The sequence below is a fragment of the Urocitellus parryii genome, chromosome 5 (genome assembly GCF_045843805.1).
Source record: "Urocitellus parryii isolate mUroPar1 chromosome 5, mUroPar1.hap1, whole genome shotgun sequence".
Classification (NCBI taxonomy): domain Eukaryota; kingdom Metazoa; phylum Chordata; class Mammalia; order Rodentia; family Sciuridae; genus Urocitellus; species Urocitellus parryii.
The window spans coordinates 161,029,695-161,048,581 of record NC_135535.1 but is presented as its reverse complement, the minus strand read 5'-3'; the positions used below and the strand labels follow the sequence as shown (position 1 = coordinate 161,048,581).

The window sequence follows — 18,887 nt, the reverse complement described above, 5'->3', positions numbered from 1 at the left end:
CTGCATGGAGGAGGTGACCTCTGTTCTGGCTCTTGGCAGATAACTAAGAGTTCCCCAAGATATTACCCTGTAGACAGAGGTTAGCAGGAGCCAGAGTAAGAGGCCATGGGAAATCAAGTTCAAGGATTGTTAAGTAGTTTGGTTGTGAATGAGGCCATGACTATAGGAATCCAAGACAAAGAGGCCCTAAAGATTCCCTGACATCCAAGTTTCGGCCTAAGGAGTTAGGGTTTTATTCTGAATGCATAGCGATCCATTTAAGGGTTTAAAGAGAGTGTGAAATTTACATTTAAGAAAGATCATTTTGGAAGCTCTGTAGAAAATGGAATTAATGAAGAAAGAGGCTGGAGTCAGGGGAGCTTAGGAAGCTGTCGTAACTGTCTAAGCAACAGATGAGGTCTCCTCTGAGGATAGAAATGGGGGAGTGGGTAGTTGAGGAGTGGAAAAATTCAGGAGATATTTGGGACATAGAATCTAAAAGATTTAGTGCCCAATTGAATTGGGGAATGAAGGAGAGAGGGATCTGTGGGAACTGCCATGTTTTGCCATTGAGCAGAGAATTGTATCTTTCATCCATATGGAAGAAACTCAGAGGAAGAGCCAGTTTGTGAGAAAAGATGATGATTTAGTTTTGTACACATTGAGTGTGGTGTCAAGAGACTTTAGCTGAGGTACCCCGTGGACAGTTAAAAAATATACCTATATGGTCTGGGGATGCAGTTCAGTGGTAGAGCACTTACCTAGCATGTGTGACGCCCTAGGTTTGATCCCTAGCACTAAAAAAAAAAAGAAAGAAAGAAAGAAAAGAGTCATAGTCTTTTGTATAGGTGATGTTGAGGCTGTAGAAGATGGGATTGTTTCTATGCTGATCAAATTCTTGAGTTTGTATTCTTCAGTAAAAGAAGAGATGGACACTAAACATCAGCATTTAAGAACAGGGAGAATTAGAGGAGTCAGCAAAAGGGACTGAGAATGAGAATTTCTGTAGTCAGAAAAGAATCAGAAGCAAAAGATGTAGAAGCTAAAAAAAGAAGGAGTCTCAGTAAGGGAGCATTGGTAGTATTGCAAGAGAGTCCCTGACACAGATCAAAGAGAATGCATGGGCTCTGACCATGGAGAGGCTATTCTTTCATCATTTCACAAAGACAGTAGAGTGAGATAGAAGCCTGTTTTGGGGCGTGAAGAGGAAGTAGGACTGAGGAGGTGCATAGGAAGTGAGGCATGAAGGAGGAAAGAAATGATACTCTTTAGAGGAGGAGGATACGTCAGAGAGGTTTGGGTTTCTTTTTTTTTTTTTCATTTGTTTTTTGACTAAAGAGTATTTATTAATTATACATTTTAGTAGGGGTCATTGTGATAATTCAATATGTGCATACAGCATATGCTCTTCAATCCAGCTTCCCTTTAATCCCCGCCACATCTGCAGTTTCACTGTTCCACACTCAGACCCAAACCTTTTTTTTTTTTTTCCTTTTAACTTCAACATGTGAGAGAGAGCATGTGGTCCCTGTCTGGGTCTGGATTATTTCACTTAATATAATGTCCTTCAGTCCCATCCATGTTTTAAGGACTTTGTTTAAGGAGAAGTTTGAATATAATGTATAGATTACCAAGAAGAATCTAGTCCAGAGGAATGAGTCGACAATATATCTAATTGAGGAAGCAAAGGTTTAGAGAGGGATTTCTGAGCTCTGTTCGGGAGGTCTACCCTGGTGTGAAGAATGATGTTCTGAGACTTAGGTTGGGTTGTGGGTGGGTAGAAATCAGCTGGTGGATGGGGGCTGAAACAGAAGCAGTATGTGCATGGTGACCTCATTTCTCATTGTGGAGAAGTTTATGCTGAGGAAGATGAGGTGGAATGAGAGACTTGGGGAAGGTGGAGAAGATGGGGAGAGTTGTTTCAGGCGCAGGAAAGAGTTGGCCAGGGGTGAGGGCAAGGATTATGTGGTTATGGGCACCAAGCTGCAGGTCCTAGCATTCGTTTTTCTAATAGTTTGGCAAGACAACAACAGCAAAAGTAATGCTGAGCAACTTTAAATGGAAAATTGGGGAAGTAGCCCGCTTGGTGGTGTGTGCCTATAATAGCAACTCAGGAGGCAGGAGGAGTGCAAAATCAAAGCCATCCATTAGCAACTTAGCAAGACCCTAAACAACTTAGGGAGCTCCTGTCTCAAAAAGGGTTAGGGATGTGACTCAGGGATTAAGTGCATCTGGGTTCAATCCCTGGTACCAAAAACAAAACAAAACAGGGTAGTACTATGTCCTGAGGATCATTTTTGTGGGCTCTACCTTTCATAGTCCTATATATCTCTATAGCCCCTGAGGACATCACTATATTATGACATTTCAAAATAATTGGTTCTTCTATCAATGATCCCAAGGAAGTGGAGGCCATGTCTGGATTCTGTTTAAGGAGACAAGGAAGTAACTAATAAATATATCAAAGTTTTCATCCAAAATGATGAAAAGAATTGATCCTTCAAGGTATACATCCTTAGCTTCTGAGACTCCAGGTTCATTCAGGACCTTGTGGGGTATGTTGAGAGGGGCTCTTTGAAGGAATGAATGTTGTAGAAAGCAGGGACCTCCCTGTGCTCTCACTGCTCAGAACCTGAACCACAGCAGGTGCTCAGTAAGCAGTTGCTGAAGGAATAACTGCCAGGCTCACCACACATAGGATAATCTTTTCCATTTGCAGCTTCCTTTGCCCAAGGAAGATTAGAATGTTCTCTCTGCACACTCATATAGCATCCGTTATCCGTGTGCTTTCATGTTTAGATTGTCCTTACATAACCTTGAGTTTGGGCTTGTGCCTTTATTTTGTGTTTTCATGTCTGTGACTTCATTTGATCTTCAGAGCAAATGTGGGGTGGCTGAGTACACAGCTCTGTCCTGGCATAGCCATTGGTGCCAGGACTAAAGTGAAGGGCAGAGAGAGGGTCTGGAATGGGGGACTCATAGGCCTTTCTGTTTGGTTTCTAGCAACGATCCACGGTAGCCTCCATGATGCACCGCCAAGAGACTGTGGAGTGTTTGCGCAAATTCAATGCCCGGAGAAAACTGAAGGTAAGTCTTGGTTTCTGTGCCACTGGCCTCCTGAAATCAAGCTTGTTAACAATGCAGGTCTTGCCCCATTAGACAAGGCAGCTCTGCTCCTAGTTGAAGCTAAGCTATGCAAGTTGTAGCTAAGCTATGTTGAGGATGCCAGAATCCTGTGACTCCAGGCTCTAGCCATGAGCTGCTTTGCCTGAGGCCAGGCTATCCATTTATAGAGTCTGGTTGAACTCATAGGACTCTCCTCTTTTCCTAGGGTGCCATCCTCACGACCATGCTTGTCTCCAGGAACTTCTCAGGTATGTTTCCCAGCTGAACTCTTTAATTCTGCCGAGGTGAGAGGGTCAGGCATAGAGCACAGCCAGCCCAGGCAGTGTGGCTGTCTCAGGTGATTCCTTGAGCAGGATTAACAGGGATCCTGTTCTGAGGGTTCTGCTGCTGAGTCCTCTTACTGAAATTCTTGGTGTGAGGGGAGGAACCTTCACTTGGGCTCAAATTTATGAATTTGTTCCTTAGAACCTCCCAAGGAGTAGCCTGTCCAGAATCCTATGTACTTTCTCCCTATACATTTTTATTGAATTCCCTGAAGATTCTCAGCACTTTAGGGTTATAGCCAATCTAAGGTATTGAAGGATGCGCTGGAAGGGAAAAACAAAATCAAGCTGAAATATTATGAATGTTCTCAATTGCCACCAACTGATCACTAGGGTGATCTCTTTCTTCCTTGTGTCCAAGTAGAGACGACTAATAGAAATTATTCCAGATGTTTAGACCTTTTAAGGTGACTCAGGCTTAAAATATTTTCTCTGATACTAGCTGTAAAAATGAAGAACTAGAGACCAGCCAGTGGAAGGAAAGGAACTTAGATTTACATAAGGAATCAAGAGAGTTGGGATCAGTAATTTGTAAGTCACACTTGACATTATTTCTAAGATGCAAGACACTCCACTCCCCTTTGCCCCCTGCTTTCAACCCTACCCCCAGTATTGTTTGCCCTCAGTTGGGAGCACGGTGGGTTTTCTTTGAGAAAAAGATTAATATTAAGGCTTAAATGAAGACAAAGAAGTCTGTCCCCAGCTTGCTGTAGCCCTGGTCTTCCTTCCCTCTAACCCCAGCCTCGCTGTTTTGGTTCAAGAGCCCTTCTCATCCTCCTAACAAGACTACCTCCCTTGCTTTCCTCCTGCACCGCCATGGAGAGAGGCTTGTGTGGGAGCACCAACCACAGACAGGGTGGGCAGCCACTTTGGGCAGGGGTTGCTTCTTTGAGCTGGAGTCCTGATGGGTTCCACTGTGCTGGTTCCAGGTAACCCATGGGCTTTAGCTTGGAGGAGGCTGCAGGTAAGAGAGCCTAGGGCTTCACCAGTTCCAGCCCAAGAGTCACAGGCTCTGGGATATCAGGGATGGATAGTGAGCCCCAGTCATGCCCCATCCTGGGCTTTCACCACTTATACAGGGCACTGGGAGCAATGGGTTGTCCATCTGCCACAAAGATGGAGTTGTGGCCCCACACTGTGCTTCTTTCCTCCAACTGCTTGCGGCTTCTACTTTCGGGGGTTAAGAGCTTTTCTAGAGGATGCTTAGGGGCATTTTTATGCTGACCCTTGATGTCTACCTGTCTTCTCTTCTCTTGAGTTAAATGCGAAGACAGGCTACTGCTACTCTTTTAGCCTGGCCCATCAGTAGCATTTCCTGTCTTGTGGCCTTTGGTCTCCACATCACCCACCCACAACCAGCATTTCAGGAAATTGGTGTCCTGGTTTCAAGAAGTCAGTCTCTCTGTTAGGACATAGTACTTTAGTTCATCCCTAAAGAGCCTTCCATTCTTATTGCCCAGACCTCATCTGGCCTTTGAGCTCACTGCCCTGGATCAAAGAAGATGCAAAAAAATTTTTTTAAAAAAAATTCTTTAGGCTTCTAAGATGGCCTCTTCTCTGGAAATTTCTGCAGAAAGAGCTGTCTATAGGTGGGTCAAGGAGGAAAGGCACCTGTGATTCCTTAGGCACAAACTAGGCTATTTCCCAAGTAGACCCCAAATAGTGGGGCCACATCTTAACCCTGGACTTTAATAGCCTGGTGAATGGTGAAATCATAACTTCCAGAGTATATTTCTTCAGAGGCCTTCGTTGTCTTTCTGGGGACTTATTTCTTAGGCATCTTTACCTCAAGACACTGTGAAGCACAGGCTGAGTAAAGCTGCTTCTCTTGGCTACTTCCCTTAAGAGGGAGAGCCCTTTGTCTCTGAGAAGTTAGGGGTCATAGAGCTGGGCCCATCTGTAAACATAGCTGTCCAGAGGCCATGTAAGTGCCAGCCTTTCTACCATTCCGAGTGTGTTGAGGGGAAAGGGCTGCTCTATGCTCCAGGCTCTTAGCTACAGAGCTCATTTATGTCCTAGGGAGGGAAGGTCTGAAGGTGAAGCTTGGTATCCTCACAGCCTTAAGCAAGGGCTGGATCACCTCAGAAAGGGCACCTTCCTCTCACCAAGGCAGGCTTTTACCTATGAACCCTCACCTGAGTTGGTCATGGAACAAGCACTAAGTACATTTCCACAAAGTAGCTGTATGGTGTTCCCTTCACCTTGTCCCAGCCTGGTCCTCTCAGGCTCCTGGACTGCTGCAGGACTGGCTGCACCTGCCTCATCGGCCTGCCCCTGGCGCCTCCGCTCCCCCAGCTCGGCTGGCTTGGCCATGCCGCTGGGCCCTGCTGTGTGTGGGCAGCCAGTGGTGCCCGTGCCTCATGCTGGGGCATGCTCGCTGCTGACTGGCCCCCGTGGCTTTGCGGTAGCTCTGTGCACTGAGAGATTGTATCCCCTCAGTTGGCAGGCAGAGCTCCGCCCCCGCCTCGCCTGCCGCGAGCGCCGCCAGCCTGGCCGGGCAAGGTACGTGGCATGAGTCCTCCCTGACCGCCTGCCTCGGCTCCCTGCCACCCCACCAGGAGGGCCAGCATGCCAGGCCCACGCACCAGGGAGGCGAGTTCCATGCTTGCGGGCTGAGATGGGCATGCCAGAAGGACCACCTAACTTGGCATCTGCGAGCGCATTGTTGTTACAGAGCCCCCTAACCAGCCATGCATGCTGGGCGCTTGCCAACTCTCAGGAGGCAATAGCCTGGGGATGTGGAGCTGGGAAATAGGAGCCTTCCCTCCAGGCAGCCCAAGGGCCTGACCTGCAGGGCTGCCCAGTGCTGGAACTAGGCTTCTGCACTACTGTTAAAGAGCCCACAGAGGAAGCCTTGCCCCTCAAAATTATGAAGTCTGGTGTTTGCAGGCCTCCAGGTCTGAAAGGCTGTGGAGTGCAAAAACCTCAGTCAGCCATCTCTGGGTTTGAATTCTAGCCTTGCTATACTCTGAGCAAGTCACATCAGTTCTCCCAGCCTTAGTTTTCTCATCTCTCTAATGAGGATGACAGATAACGTGGTGATGCTTAAGAACAGTATGTCAAAGGCTGTCAACCTTACCTGTACAGAACAACCAATTACCTGGGAGCTCCTAAAGAATCCTGGTGGCAGGACCCCACCCCAGATAAACAAAATTAGAATCCCTAGTGGATGGACTAGGCATGAGCATTTTTTAAAACTCCCTGAGTAATTCTAGTGGGCAACCAGAATTGAGAACTGGCTAATGTAAACAAAGCCCTTACTAGTAAATATATTTTTTAAAAAAATAATTTTCAAATGCAGCATGATTGGAGATCAGACCAAATGCCCTTCTTTTGGAGCCAGAATCTTGTGATGGAAGGACCCTTGTTCTCACTGGAGAAATATGGGACACAGCTTAGGTAGGAATGGCCACCTAAAGAGCAGAAGGATAGCAGCAATAGTGATAACAATGGTTAGTAGGGTACTTAAATCATGTGCAAGACACTGTGCTAAATGCTTTTCAGGCATGGTCCTTTTGGACCCCCATCAGTGCCTGGTGACCTAGGCCTGTTTTATTTATCCCATTTTTAAAGAAATTGTGGCTGAGAGAGGCTTACTCACACAAGGTCACAGAGCTAGCAGCTGGAACCAAGATTTAAACCCAGGCAGTCCAGGTGGATCAGACAGTTGGGCTGATTCCATTTTCAGCCCGTCACCAGCCTTCTGGTGTGAAGCTGGTCAGCCTTGAGCATTCTGCCACGCCTGGCTAGAATCTGATAACTCGTTATTCTGCTTAGCCCTTCCTGCTCATGAGTCCAGAGAGTTTGGGGAAAAGATGGCAGCTAGGACCCAGTAAACCTGGTGAGGTCCTGCCCAGTGAAGGCTTCAACCCCCTGGCAAAATCCTCCTGTAGGTGGTCCTGGTTTCTGTGTCTGTGTCTGTCTGTCCTCACATCTAGTCTCCTTTGTGAACTGTGACACTCTGTTTCTTGAGAACAGTCCGGAGATGTCTTGCATCCTTCCAGTGTGGCTATCTGGAGAACCTCCATGGCATCTAAGAATGGAGCCCTCACCCTTTCACCCTGGCACTTTGTTTCTAGGCCTGGGTGGAAGCTCTCAAAGGCAGAGCTCCCAGTGCTCCCGGGCTGCTCCAGTACTGAACATGATTTCTCCTAAGCACAGGGTGTCTGTTTCTGCTGAGCCAGCTTCCACAGCAGAGGAGATCCTGGGGTGTCATCCTGAAGGCCCTGACACCACTCAAGATGCCCTTCCTGCAGAGGGACTACTAGGAAGGGTCTCTTTCAGGAGACTCCTGGCCCCCTTGTCAAATATAGCGGTCTCTTGCAGATCCAGCTGCCAGACTTCAGGTTGGGACGAGGGTAAGATGCAGAAGATGTGACTTTCCTCTTTGTTTTCACAGCTGCCAAAAGCCTATTGAACAAGAAGTCGGATGGAGGTGTCAAGGTGGGTATCTATCTCTCCAGCCTTCTGACCAGAGACTGGCCTCTCCCCCTGGTAGTTATTCTTGAGAAGTCTAGGCACCTTGCTTCTCCTTTTCCTGAAAACCATCTACTCTTGCTATTCTGCTTTAAATTGGAAGCCTCTATGCTAAGAAGAGCAGGTTCCACTGGCCTGGGAGGGAAGAATGGAAAGGTGTCTCTCCTGATCTAGCTGGGTGGGAAGGTCTCAGGGGAAGCAGTCCAAATTATAGTTTCCTAGAGCTGACCCTAAGCCTGACTTCCACACATGTGCTTCATCTTGAGGGCTTGACACTCTGAGGTATTTTAGGACATCTAATTAAACACCCCCCACCCCCTCCATTTTTTTCCATAACCCTTTTTAATCAAATGAAAGCAAAGTTTGCTTGGGTGATTCAGGCAGGGTACAGGACTAGAAACCTGAAGACACTATTCTTTGGTCTTTGTCCTTTTCTGCAAAATACTTCCAGAACCCCGGTTAAATACCACTGAGTGAAAGTATCTTAAACTTTCTTGAGGTTAGGCTTCTATGGGACCTGTCCGAGAAGAAGGACCAGGTGCCTGCAGGCCCCAACAGGAAGCCCTTGTTGTGAATAGCTGTTCAGCTGAAGTGAAGAGAGGCGGGGCAACCTCAGGGCCCAAGGTGCATGAGGATGCTTAGGAGGAAGAAAGGGTCCTGGGACTGGAACTTTGGATAGGAGTTCATACTGTCTTAAAGCCTTCCAACTGACATCACAGAGAATATCAACCTATAAAATTATCCAAACCTTCAAATCTCCAACAAAAATTTAAATTGGGCCTTTTTCCAGGATCTTTTGTCTCCATTCCCTTCTGCCAATCCCTTCCTTTTTCCTTTATTCTCTGCATGCCTGCTTTCTGTGTCCTTCTGCTCATAAGAGGGGAGCTTGGGCTCCTTGCATACCTGCCGACATGGAACTGGGATGGCCAGGCAGTCCCCCAGTTTTGAACTCAAGCTAGATGGATAGATTCAAGTTTGGAAAAGTGGATAGATTTACTTGGAGAAAGATTTTGGAAATTTCTGTTTGGGGAAGAAACTAAAATCAATCCATCTTTACAAAGTATTTAGTACATAACTATCAGATGTCTTGCTCTGCACACATTCTGAGAGGCACATACAGGAGGTACAATGTAGCTTTTACATTGCCTTAGGGAGAGGAAAGTGGACATAGCTGGATCCAGCTAAACACTATTACTGGACCCTCCATGGGGTGGTTCAGGCCAAAAAGCTCATGGGAAAAAGCTTATTGTAGGAAGCCTAACATACAGGAAGATTGAAAGCAGTGCAGCAATTGCCTCTAGGGTATGGAGTCAGAGGTGATAGCAGGGCAGAGAGAAACACCTTTCAGCTTTTACTTTGTACACTTAAATGTATTTAAAATGAGATGGTATTGCTTCTGTAACCTAAAAATAAGAATATGAATTTTATGAGTTTTCACGCATGTTCTTCACCTAACTGGAACACAGGGTGTATGGAAGAGAGATCTCAGAAATACAGCTGGGAGACAGTAGAGTAAATTAGACATAACTTTCCTATGTTCATTTATGAATATGTAAACAGTGTAACTCCACATCATGTACAACCACAAGAATGGGAAGTTATATTCCATGTATGTATAATATGTCAAAGTACATTATATTATCATATATAACTAAAAAGAACAAATAAAAATTAAAAATATACATATACAGCTGGGGCTGGGGGCATAACTCAGTTGGAGAGCACAGCAAGCCCTCCAGCCCCTACCAAATACAGCTGGATCAGTCTGATTGAGTAGAATAATTGGAAGTTTGTATATTAGACCTTAGACAATATCATACGCCACAAGTAGGAAAAGCTGTGGTAGGAATTCTGAGAAATATTTGAAGGGCTGAGGGTGTAACTCCATGGTAGAGCGTGTGTTTAGTGTGCACATGGCCCTGGGTTCAATCCCCAGTACAAAGAAAGACAGAGGAAGACTTAGCTGAGGGCATATGGATAAATGGAAGAGGGGAAGAGCTAGACTCAGTGGTGTCAATTAGGATTTATTGTAATCTGGCAATAGCATTGAAAAGGAAAGTTGATTAGAAATAGCAAGGGATAATAGTCAAAATTCTATTCAGAATGAGGTTGCCTGTATCTGTGGTCCACTTACGCCCTTGAGTCAGGGAATACCAACTCTGATCAAAGGTGTGTCAGTGGAAGCTCACATTAGATATGAGGGATTAAAAAGATCATCAGATAATATCAAGGTTTCCAGCCTGGAATGTTGGTACCTCTGCTAGAAATGCGAGTAGATGTGAAGAAAATGGTCATCTAAAGAGGAAGAGTTCTATTTTGGCCATGTTGGGATTGAAGGAAAAGTGGAGTATGTGGATGGACATATCTTTTTAAAGTCCCTGATACAGCCCAAGGAAGAATCCAACATTGAATTGGGGGGCATCTCACAAATGCACCCCCTCAGCCACTGTTTTTTTTTTTAAGGATTTTTAAAAATCTTTTTTTAGTTGTAGGTGGACACAATACCTTTATTTTATTTATGTGGTACTAAGGATTGAACTCAGGACTTCACACATGCAAGATGAGCACTCTACCGCTCAGCCCCAGCCCTAGCCCTCAGCCACTGTTCATTAGATGCCTGCTGTGTGCTCCAAGAGCTGGAAGGCAGCAACATCTACCAAAGGTAGATGTACCCTTTTAGGTGTTTGCAGTGGGAGAAAGATGGGGCAGCCACCAGTTCTGGTACAGTCTGATAAGGTGCCTGAAGATGATGTGCACAGTACAGGCACTGGGGGAGTAAGGAGACAGCATCAAGCCAGATCAGGAAATTTTCCTGAAGGAGATGGCCAGGAACCGAGTTTGAAGGACCAACAGTTGGGGTTTGCCAGGTTGTGGAGGAGGAAGGATATTTCCGGCAGAGGGAACAGCACATGTGAAGTTACAGTTTGAAACTGCTGATGATTATGGGAACTTCAGTAGCTTCTGCTTGGCTAAAGGGACAAGTGAATGCCAAAAACAGGACATAAAATACAGCAGAGACTGCTGAGCTGGAGGGGAGAGGATGGATAAAGGAGCCATTTTGAGATAGGTTTCTAGCCGGGTATGGTGGCACACACCTATAATCCCAGCAATTTGGGAGGTTGAGGCATGGGGATTACAAATTTGAGGCCAACCTCAGCAATTTAGCAAGACCCTGTCTCAAAATAAAAATTTAAAAGGTCTGGGGATGTGGCTCAGTGGTTTGGCACCCCCGGATTTAGTTTCTAGTACCAGAGGGAGAGAGAAGTTTCTAGCAGAACTATCTAGAATGCTAGTCCCCAAAATAAACATCAGATGCAGCCATGTAAGATTAAAGAACTAATTAAAAATACACAGATTCCAGGGGCTTGGGTTGTGGCTCAGTGGCAAAGCGCTTGCCTAGCATGTGTGAGACACTTGGTTTGATCCTCAGCACCACATAAATAAATAAGAAATGAAGGTATATCAACAACTAAAAATATGCACATTATATATTATACACACACACACACACACACACACACGTACATATACACAGATTACAGAGTGTAGTCTGAAATTCAGATTCCCAGAGGCCTTGAGTAGGAGGCAGAATCAACCAGTGAATTTTAATACTTTACTTCTCCCAGATGAATCTAAAGCACACAAAAGTTTAGAAGTCTGATAAAATTGGGGGGTTATCTGTTAATAATGGACTGGAATAAGGGGTTTCAACAAGGGAAAGAACAGCTGGGTGCAGTGGCTCACGCCCGTAATCCCAGCAGCTTGGGAGGCGGAGGCAGAAGGATCTCGAGTTCAAAGCCAGCCTCAGCAAACTCGAGGTGAGACCCTGTCTCTAATAAAATACAAAATAGGGCTGGGGATGTGGCTCAGTGGCCGAGTTCAATCCCTGTCTCCCCCCACACACAAAAAAAGAAAGAAAGAAAGAAAGAAAGAAAGAACAAAGAATTGGGAGAACAGAAAGTGTACAGCAGTGTCAGATCCCATAGGAACACTGAGGAGGAACCTGGGCATCCAGAAACATTAGATAAATTGCTTTAAATGAAAACTTGTGTGGGGAACCTAGCCCTGTTGTGTGTTCAGGTCCTGACAAGTGCAACGCACTTTTGAGAAAAAAAGTTTTCAGGACCAAATAGATATTTAGGAAGGCAATTTCCAAAATTAAAAGTTGAAAATAGATGGGCTGGGAAAATACCCACAGCAGTATGGGATGTCTTTTTATTAAATAGTTTCTTCAACAAATAAGAATTTCTGCTAAAACCCAGCAGAAAGATGATCAAAGAAGATGAATGGACCATCTGAAGTTGAGAAAGTAGACCTGGATAACAAATGTGGAAAAACTTTTAGCTTCACTAGCATCAAAGAAATGGAAATTGAAACAAGGTGCTATTTTTTGACTCTTAAGTTGGTGACAGTAATGAAAACCACAGTGGTCCTTTTTAATACAGCCTGTGGTCAAAAGCGCTACAAGTGTTTCTACCTTTTTTACTTTATAATTCTACTTCTGGGAATTTCTTTCCTAATTATCTTATTTTCAGAATAATTTAGAATAGGAAAAAGTTGAAAGCAGAAAGATGTTCAACATGACATTTTTTTTTATAACTGAAAAGATTGAAGACAATTTCAAAACCAATAAGGAAATGACTAAGTAATTATGGGACTTCCATTTAATAGACTGTTTTAAAGTTATTTGTTTTCATGAGCATACAGTAGCAGAAATGCTTTATATGAAGTGAAAAATATAGCAGGAAAATATTTTGCATTAAGTAAAAAAGATGGAATATAAAGAGGCACATAGGAGCCAGGTGTGAAGACATACACCTATAATCTCAGCGATTTGGGAGACTGAGGCAGGAGGATGGCAGGTTCAAGGATAATTTGGGCAACTTATTGAGACCGTCTCAAAATAAAAAGGTCTAGGGATATAGCTCACTGGTGGGGCCTCCTGGGTTCAATTCCCAGTACCACTGAAGAAAAAAAAAAAGACTATTGGCTAAATTTTCTTTAAAAAATGTTTGTAGATGCTGATTTTGTATGTTATGTGTACAAGGAAAAAAGGAAAAAAAAAAAAAAAACCTGAAAGAACCTGTATAATCCCAGTTGCTTGGGATGCTGAGGAAGGAGGATCATGAGGTTGAGGTCCTTGTGGACAACTTAGAGACTCTGTCTCAAAATAAAAAGGGCTGGGGATGGAGCCCAGTTATAGAACAGTTGCCTAGTATGGCCAAGGCCCTGGGTTCAATCTCAAGCACTACAGAAAAAAGAAAGGGGGTAAAGGGAGTAAAAGGAAGAGGGAAGGGAAACCCATCGAAGTATATATATATAAACCATAACTTCACTGGATGATGCAAGTTTGGGAACTTTTTAATACTTTTATTTATTTTTGTGTGGTGCTGCTGAGGATGGAATCCAGTGCCCTACATGTGCTAGGCAAGCACTCTACCACTGAGCTACAGCTCCAGCCCCAAATTTGGCAACTTTTTAAAAATACATTTTTTTGTATTTTCAGTTTTCACCTAGACTGTACATGACTGTTACAACCAATAAGTCCAAATTCTCTTTAAATCAATACTTTTTATCTTTAAAGCAAGGCATAAACTTTTGTGTAGCTTATAAATTATAATTTTAAATTGTGAAAGGAAAAGACTAGAAGGGCACTAGAAGTTAGGATGGTTTTGCCTCTCTTCTGTTTTCCAAATTATTGATAATGTGACGGCAGTTCTTTTAAACTCAGGAACATGTGTACATCAATTAATGAATGGTGTGGTTGCATGAGAGTTCTGAGTAAAGGAAAGGGAACATGAAGCTAGGTGTGCAGAGTTGGACCTTTGAGGGCTCTCTTGAAAGAGGACATGATGACCTGTTTACAGGGGAGACCTATAAGTTGTTCAGAAGATCCTGAGCTTTCTGCATCATGGATAATTCTTCTATGTCCCATCTTCCCTTCCCAACTTCCTCCCTCATTTCTTCTGCTAAATGCCTGTAGGAAGGTTTCCTTCTCACTGTTCAGAAGCTTACTTTGAGCAAGATGCTCAAAATAACTAGCTCTGAGGCTGGGGGTGTGGCTCAATGGTAGAGCTTGTGCCTAGCATGTGTGAGGCACTGGGTTTGATTCTCAACACCAAATATAAATAAAATAAAGGTCCATTGATAACCAAAAAATAAAAATAAAAAAAAAACTAGCTCTGGTTGGAGCAGCTAGTCTATCTTGTGCTCTTGAGTTTGGTCTCTTTGAAGGTGAATACCAATGACTCGGGGTATGTGGAAAGTGAGAGGCTCTTCTGAGGACAGGACTGAATGGATCACAAAGGCTCTGATCCTGAGAAGCCTCAAGTTAAGAATAACTTGGCATTCTGCTAGTCCCAGACCACAATGGCCATCTAAGCTTTAAATTAAAAGAGAAGAGTAGGGAGCAGTGGCATATGCCTATAATCTCAGCTACTTAGGAGGATAAGGCAGGAAGTTCTCAAGTTCTGAGAGAATTTTGTAAGTCTGAGCAATTTACTAAGACCTTATCTCAAAATTTTTTAAAAAGACTGGAGATGTAGCTAAGTGCTAGAGTATTAAGAAGCCATGGGTTCAACTCCCAGTACCCTCCAACAACAAAAAAAAAAAAAAAAAGAAGAAAGCAAAAAAGAAGAGGGTATAGTTATTTCCTTAAGTGCTATTTGAATATTCATTCATTTAAATCAAATATGAAAAGGAAGCTTGAACTCTTTTCCAGTGTGGGATTTTTATGTCTATGTACATATATATGCATATGTCTATATACAGCTGCATATAAAACTATATGCATATAACTTTTAAATAAATGTGAGACATGGTTCTTTAAAAGTGATCTGGCCTTTAAATAATGCTACAGTATGCTGGTGGAAGAGTCCAGGTGTGAATGGCTGAGGGGCAAAACCCTGAGAAGATGGGGGAGAGAAGCTGAAAGATGTGCACTAGCCTGGAAATCAGTCTTGGAGTGGGAAAAGAGTTATCTCGGGTGCTTCTGCAGGACAGTTGAGGAAGAAGGGAGCCAGCTAGGAGAAGCCTGGGAATATATTTAGCACGAGGATGAGAGATTTTCTGCTTTAAAGCAAGGTCCAGGAAAAGGCAACTGCAATGGCCTTTGACAACAAGTCCCTGAAAATCACCAGAACCAAGGACTGGGCCTGGTGAATGAGCACCCAGCAGACTTATTATTTTTGTGATTCATTGCAAATTAGAATCCTGGATGCTGCTCTCACCAGGGGAAAAGCCTATTCCTTCAAAGCATTAACACTCTTGTTTGGGTAAAGGATATCGGGAAATAGGTAGGAAGAAAGATGGGTGGTAGGTTTGTAGGTAGGTAGATATAAATGTAAGACGGTTCTTTTTTTGACAGATAATTTTGGAAGTAACATCTCATTTTACATTTGAGCATATTCAGAGGGCTAGTACAAAAGAAGCCTGATTACATTTAGATTATTTGTTTTTATTTAGCTCAAATTCTAAATTATGGACTATTGTTTTAAATATTTGTAGTCCCCCTTTTTTATTATAATACATGCCCAAAAATGTTTTTCAAAGTAAAACATTAGCCCCCTTGGGGACAGAAACAATTTATCAGACACATTTACTGTGCCCAGAACAGCCCTCAGTGTTTGTTGGATGTCACTAAATTAATGCACAAAAGTCAAACAACAGATGGACATATTCCAAGGGGATTCTGTTTTCCTGTGAGTTAATGGTAATATACATAATTCCCCTTCACCTTTTAGACACAGTGTTCTGAGATGAGTTTTCAGTGTGCCATGAGGTCTTCCTTTTGATGCTCTTGTTTCACATCTAAACATAAAGTCTTTTAACATCTAGTTGAGGCTAAGGAATTGCTACTTTCAGCATTCCCTGTGGCTTACATCTCTGCATCTTTATGATCACTGCACTTGTAATCACCAGCACTCCTGTTCTTCTATTTCCCAGTAATTGCAAAAATGCAGTCAAAATTTGATCTTAAAAAAGCATGACCATACTGATATAGAAGGGGATGGCCAAAATTTAACTGTGAGATCGTTTTCAAAAACCCAACATTTTTATCAGAAAAGCAATTTAGGTGTGCAGCAAAGTCTAGGTTCAGAAGTAAAATGTTAATGGGCGGAGATATAGCTCAGTTGGTAGAGTGCTTGCCTTGCATGCACAAGGCCCTGGGTTCAATCCCCAGCACCACACACACTCACACACACACACACACAAAGTTATTTTTTAAAAATATTTATTTATTTATTTATTTATTTTAGTTCTCGGCAGACACAACATCTTTGTTGGTATGTGGTGCTGAGGATCGAACCCGGGCCGCACGCATTCCAGGCGAGTGCGCTACCGCTTGAGCCATATCCCCAGCCCCACACAAAGTTATTATTTTTTTTTTTTTTTTTTTTTTTTTTTTTTTTTTTTTTTTTTGAGAGAGAATTTTTAATATTTATTTTTTAGTTCTCGGCGGACACAACATCTTTGTTGGTATGTGGTGCTGAGGATCGAACCCGGGCCGCACGCATGCCAAGCGAGCGCGCTACCGCTTGAGCCACATCCCCAGCCCCACACAAAGTTATTAAAGCTAAGGATGGCTGGCACTGTGGCACACACCTGTAATCCCAGTGGCTCTGAAGCCTGAAGCAGGAGGATCGAGATTCAAAGCAAGCCTCAGCAACTTAGCAAGGCCTTAAGCCATTCCACAAGACCTTGTCTCTAAATAAAATACAGAAAGGACTGAGGTTGTGGCTCAGAGGTTGAGTGCCCCTGGGTACAATTCCTGGTACTCCCTGTTGCCCTCCCCCCCAAAAAAAATAAAGCTAAGGATAGTCTAGAGTAGCTTTTGTTACTTTCCTGATGGTAGCAGCTCACTCATATTTCAGACAGATCTAGCGGTATGGGAAAGTAAATACCCTTATAGGTACAACCAGCCTTTTGAACATAAACCTATAAATTTGCAACAGTCAGATATTACTTACCCTCACAGACTTGTGACTTAATCTCCCCAAGAAGCTTTCTCTGAGCAAGGCTGAGACTTCTCTAATATACTAAATCTGTGTTTGCGAACCTGACAACAGAGTTCTTCCCCTCTGGGGTCTGGAGGGGTGTGTGTGCTTTTCAGTCTACATGCTGTTTTAACCCTTCTGGTGCTGAACTCCCGGTCTCCTCCTTCCTTTCTTCTCTCCCCCAGTGCAGAGCCCATGCTGGTGCACTAACCTGCAGTGTCTCTGTGCTTCTCTTCTTACCTCCTCTTTCCCCTTCTCTTTCCTTTTTGCTGTGATGTGTCCAGAAAAGGAAGTCGAGTTCCAGCGTGCACCTAATGGTGAGCCTTGCCTGCCCACCCATCCGCCCACTCCATGCTGCCTGTGCCCGCCTGCCAGCCACGCAGACCCATTCTGCCATGTGCGTGTGCTTCACTCATCCTCACTGCATGTCTGTGCTTTGTGGGCAGGTGTGGCCTGTCCTGCCAGATGGGGGCCATTGCCCAAGGTCACCCAGTGGCCTCAAAATTGGGCATTGAAAGGTGCACTATGGCACCCCCTGCTTTGGAGTTTGGATGGGCCTCCAGTAGGGCAGGACATGAAGCTGGTAGGGACTTGGGGCCAGGTGGTAAGCACAAGGAGAAAATCTCACTCACTGTGATTCAGGAGGAGAAGCCTTGCTCACTGGGCATAAGCAACTGCTATCTACAAACTGGCAGCTGGTAGCAGAGGAGCTGGTTGGCTCCTGGCTCTGATTCTTGCTCTCCTGGGTTTTCCCCTGTGCAAGTCCCATCCTCTGGGTGGGCCCAGAGTCCTATCCTTCCCACCCAGCCTTCAGCACAGCTGAAAGATTACAGTAACACATCTTCTTTCTCATGGGACATAGGGCACCAAGGAGAACACAGCAGGTTTAGTCATTATGAAACCATCCACTAAAACCAGAGGCGGAGCCACCTGGGTTTCTTCCTGGCCCTCTGCAGATAAAGCAGGTTTTACAAGCACTCTGTCATTATTGTTCCCTGTGAGGGCCTTGGTGTCAGCTGGGCATGGCAGGCAGAGCAGCCTTCTCCGATCAACCCCAAGCAAGAGGACATCATCAGCAGTTGAGCTAGGAGGATTCCACTCTTTACTGGTGGAAACAGAAGAGATCAGCTCATGTTATTCTCGGCTCGTGTCCTGACTACTCCTGGGATCTTTCTTTCTAGCCTGCAGAGTTCAGTAGAGTCTTTTAGAATGTGATACCTAGGTTCCATGTCTTGTTCTGGGCTTGGGGGTGTCTCAGCCACTGACAGCAAGCTGGGGGTGGACTTCAAATCCGGTCCAAGAGGCTTCCAGGCAAGATGTAGGACAGTCTGAATGCCTTCTGTGTGTGTCCTGGGAGAGAAGAAGCACATGCTAGCTGTCAACATGTCCTCATTTACACTCTGCACAGAGGCGGTAGCCATAGGCGGTAAGCACAGGGACATTTGTCTCTTCCTGTTAAAGGCATCAGACTATTCCTTGGTGACCAAAACTCCACCTGGACACCCAGTAAGACTATATACTGGTTAGGGACTTATTAGATGCACAGAGCAATGATGTGGCTTCTTGCCCTTGAGATTGGCCTTCCTTCCTGATCAGCTTCCTCTTAGCCTCACCCTGCTGTGCCACTCTCATGTTTTGAATGGCAAGGAGAGATCCCTCATGGTCATGTTGCTGTTAGGAGTGTTGGTCTGCAGGGTGGCCTGCTCTTTCCTGGGGACTGGGTTCTGGAACCATAGCCACAGCCCCCACCCAAGAATTGCTTGCCCTCAGAGCCCTGCCTTCAATTCCAGCTGATCAAGTTCAGGATTTATAGGACAGAAGATGACTAGCACTACCCTGTCTCAGCTCCCTTTGGCCCATGGATACATTTTGTATTTAAATTTTAATTCCACCCCTTTCCTCTCTGGACACCATTTCCTAGGCCAGGTATTCTTGCTCTTCTTCCTTTTCTTTTCAGATCAGGCTTCCAGCTAGTATTTTAAGGGGA

General features: G+C 44.4%; 1 protein-coding gene across 5 annotated transcripts in view; it reads left to right on the top strand.

The window, feature by feature from the left end:
* Camk2g (calcium/calmodulin dependent protein kinase II gamma) overlaps positions 1–18,887 on the top strand; it is a 59,611-nt gene that overhangs the window by 28,990 nt on the left and 11,734 nt on the right. For 3 of the 5 annotated variants that reach the window (XM_026390259.2, XM_026390256.2, XM_077798441.1), the window contains 3 exons: positions 2,983–3,066; positions 3,311–3,353; positions 7,828–7,871. In XM_026390259.2, the coding sequence (XP_026246044.1) occupies positions 2,983–3,066; positions 3,311–3,353; positions 7,828–7,871 (171 nt within the window). Of the gene's footprint in view, positions 1–2,982; positions 3,067–3,310; positions 3,354–7,827; positions 7,872–17,184; positions 17,218–18,887 lie in introns of all 5 variants that reach the window. The other 2 variants (XM_026390258.2, XM_026390255.2) reach the window with 1 other exon arrangement.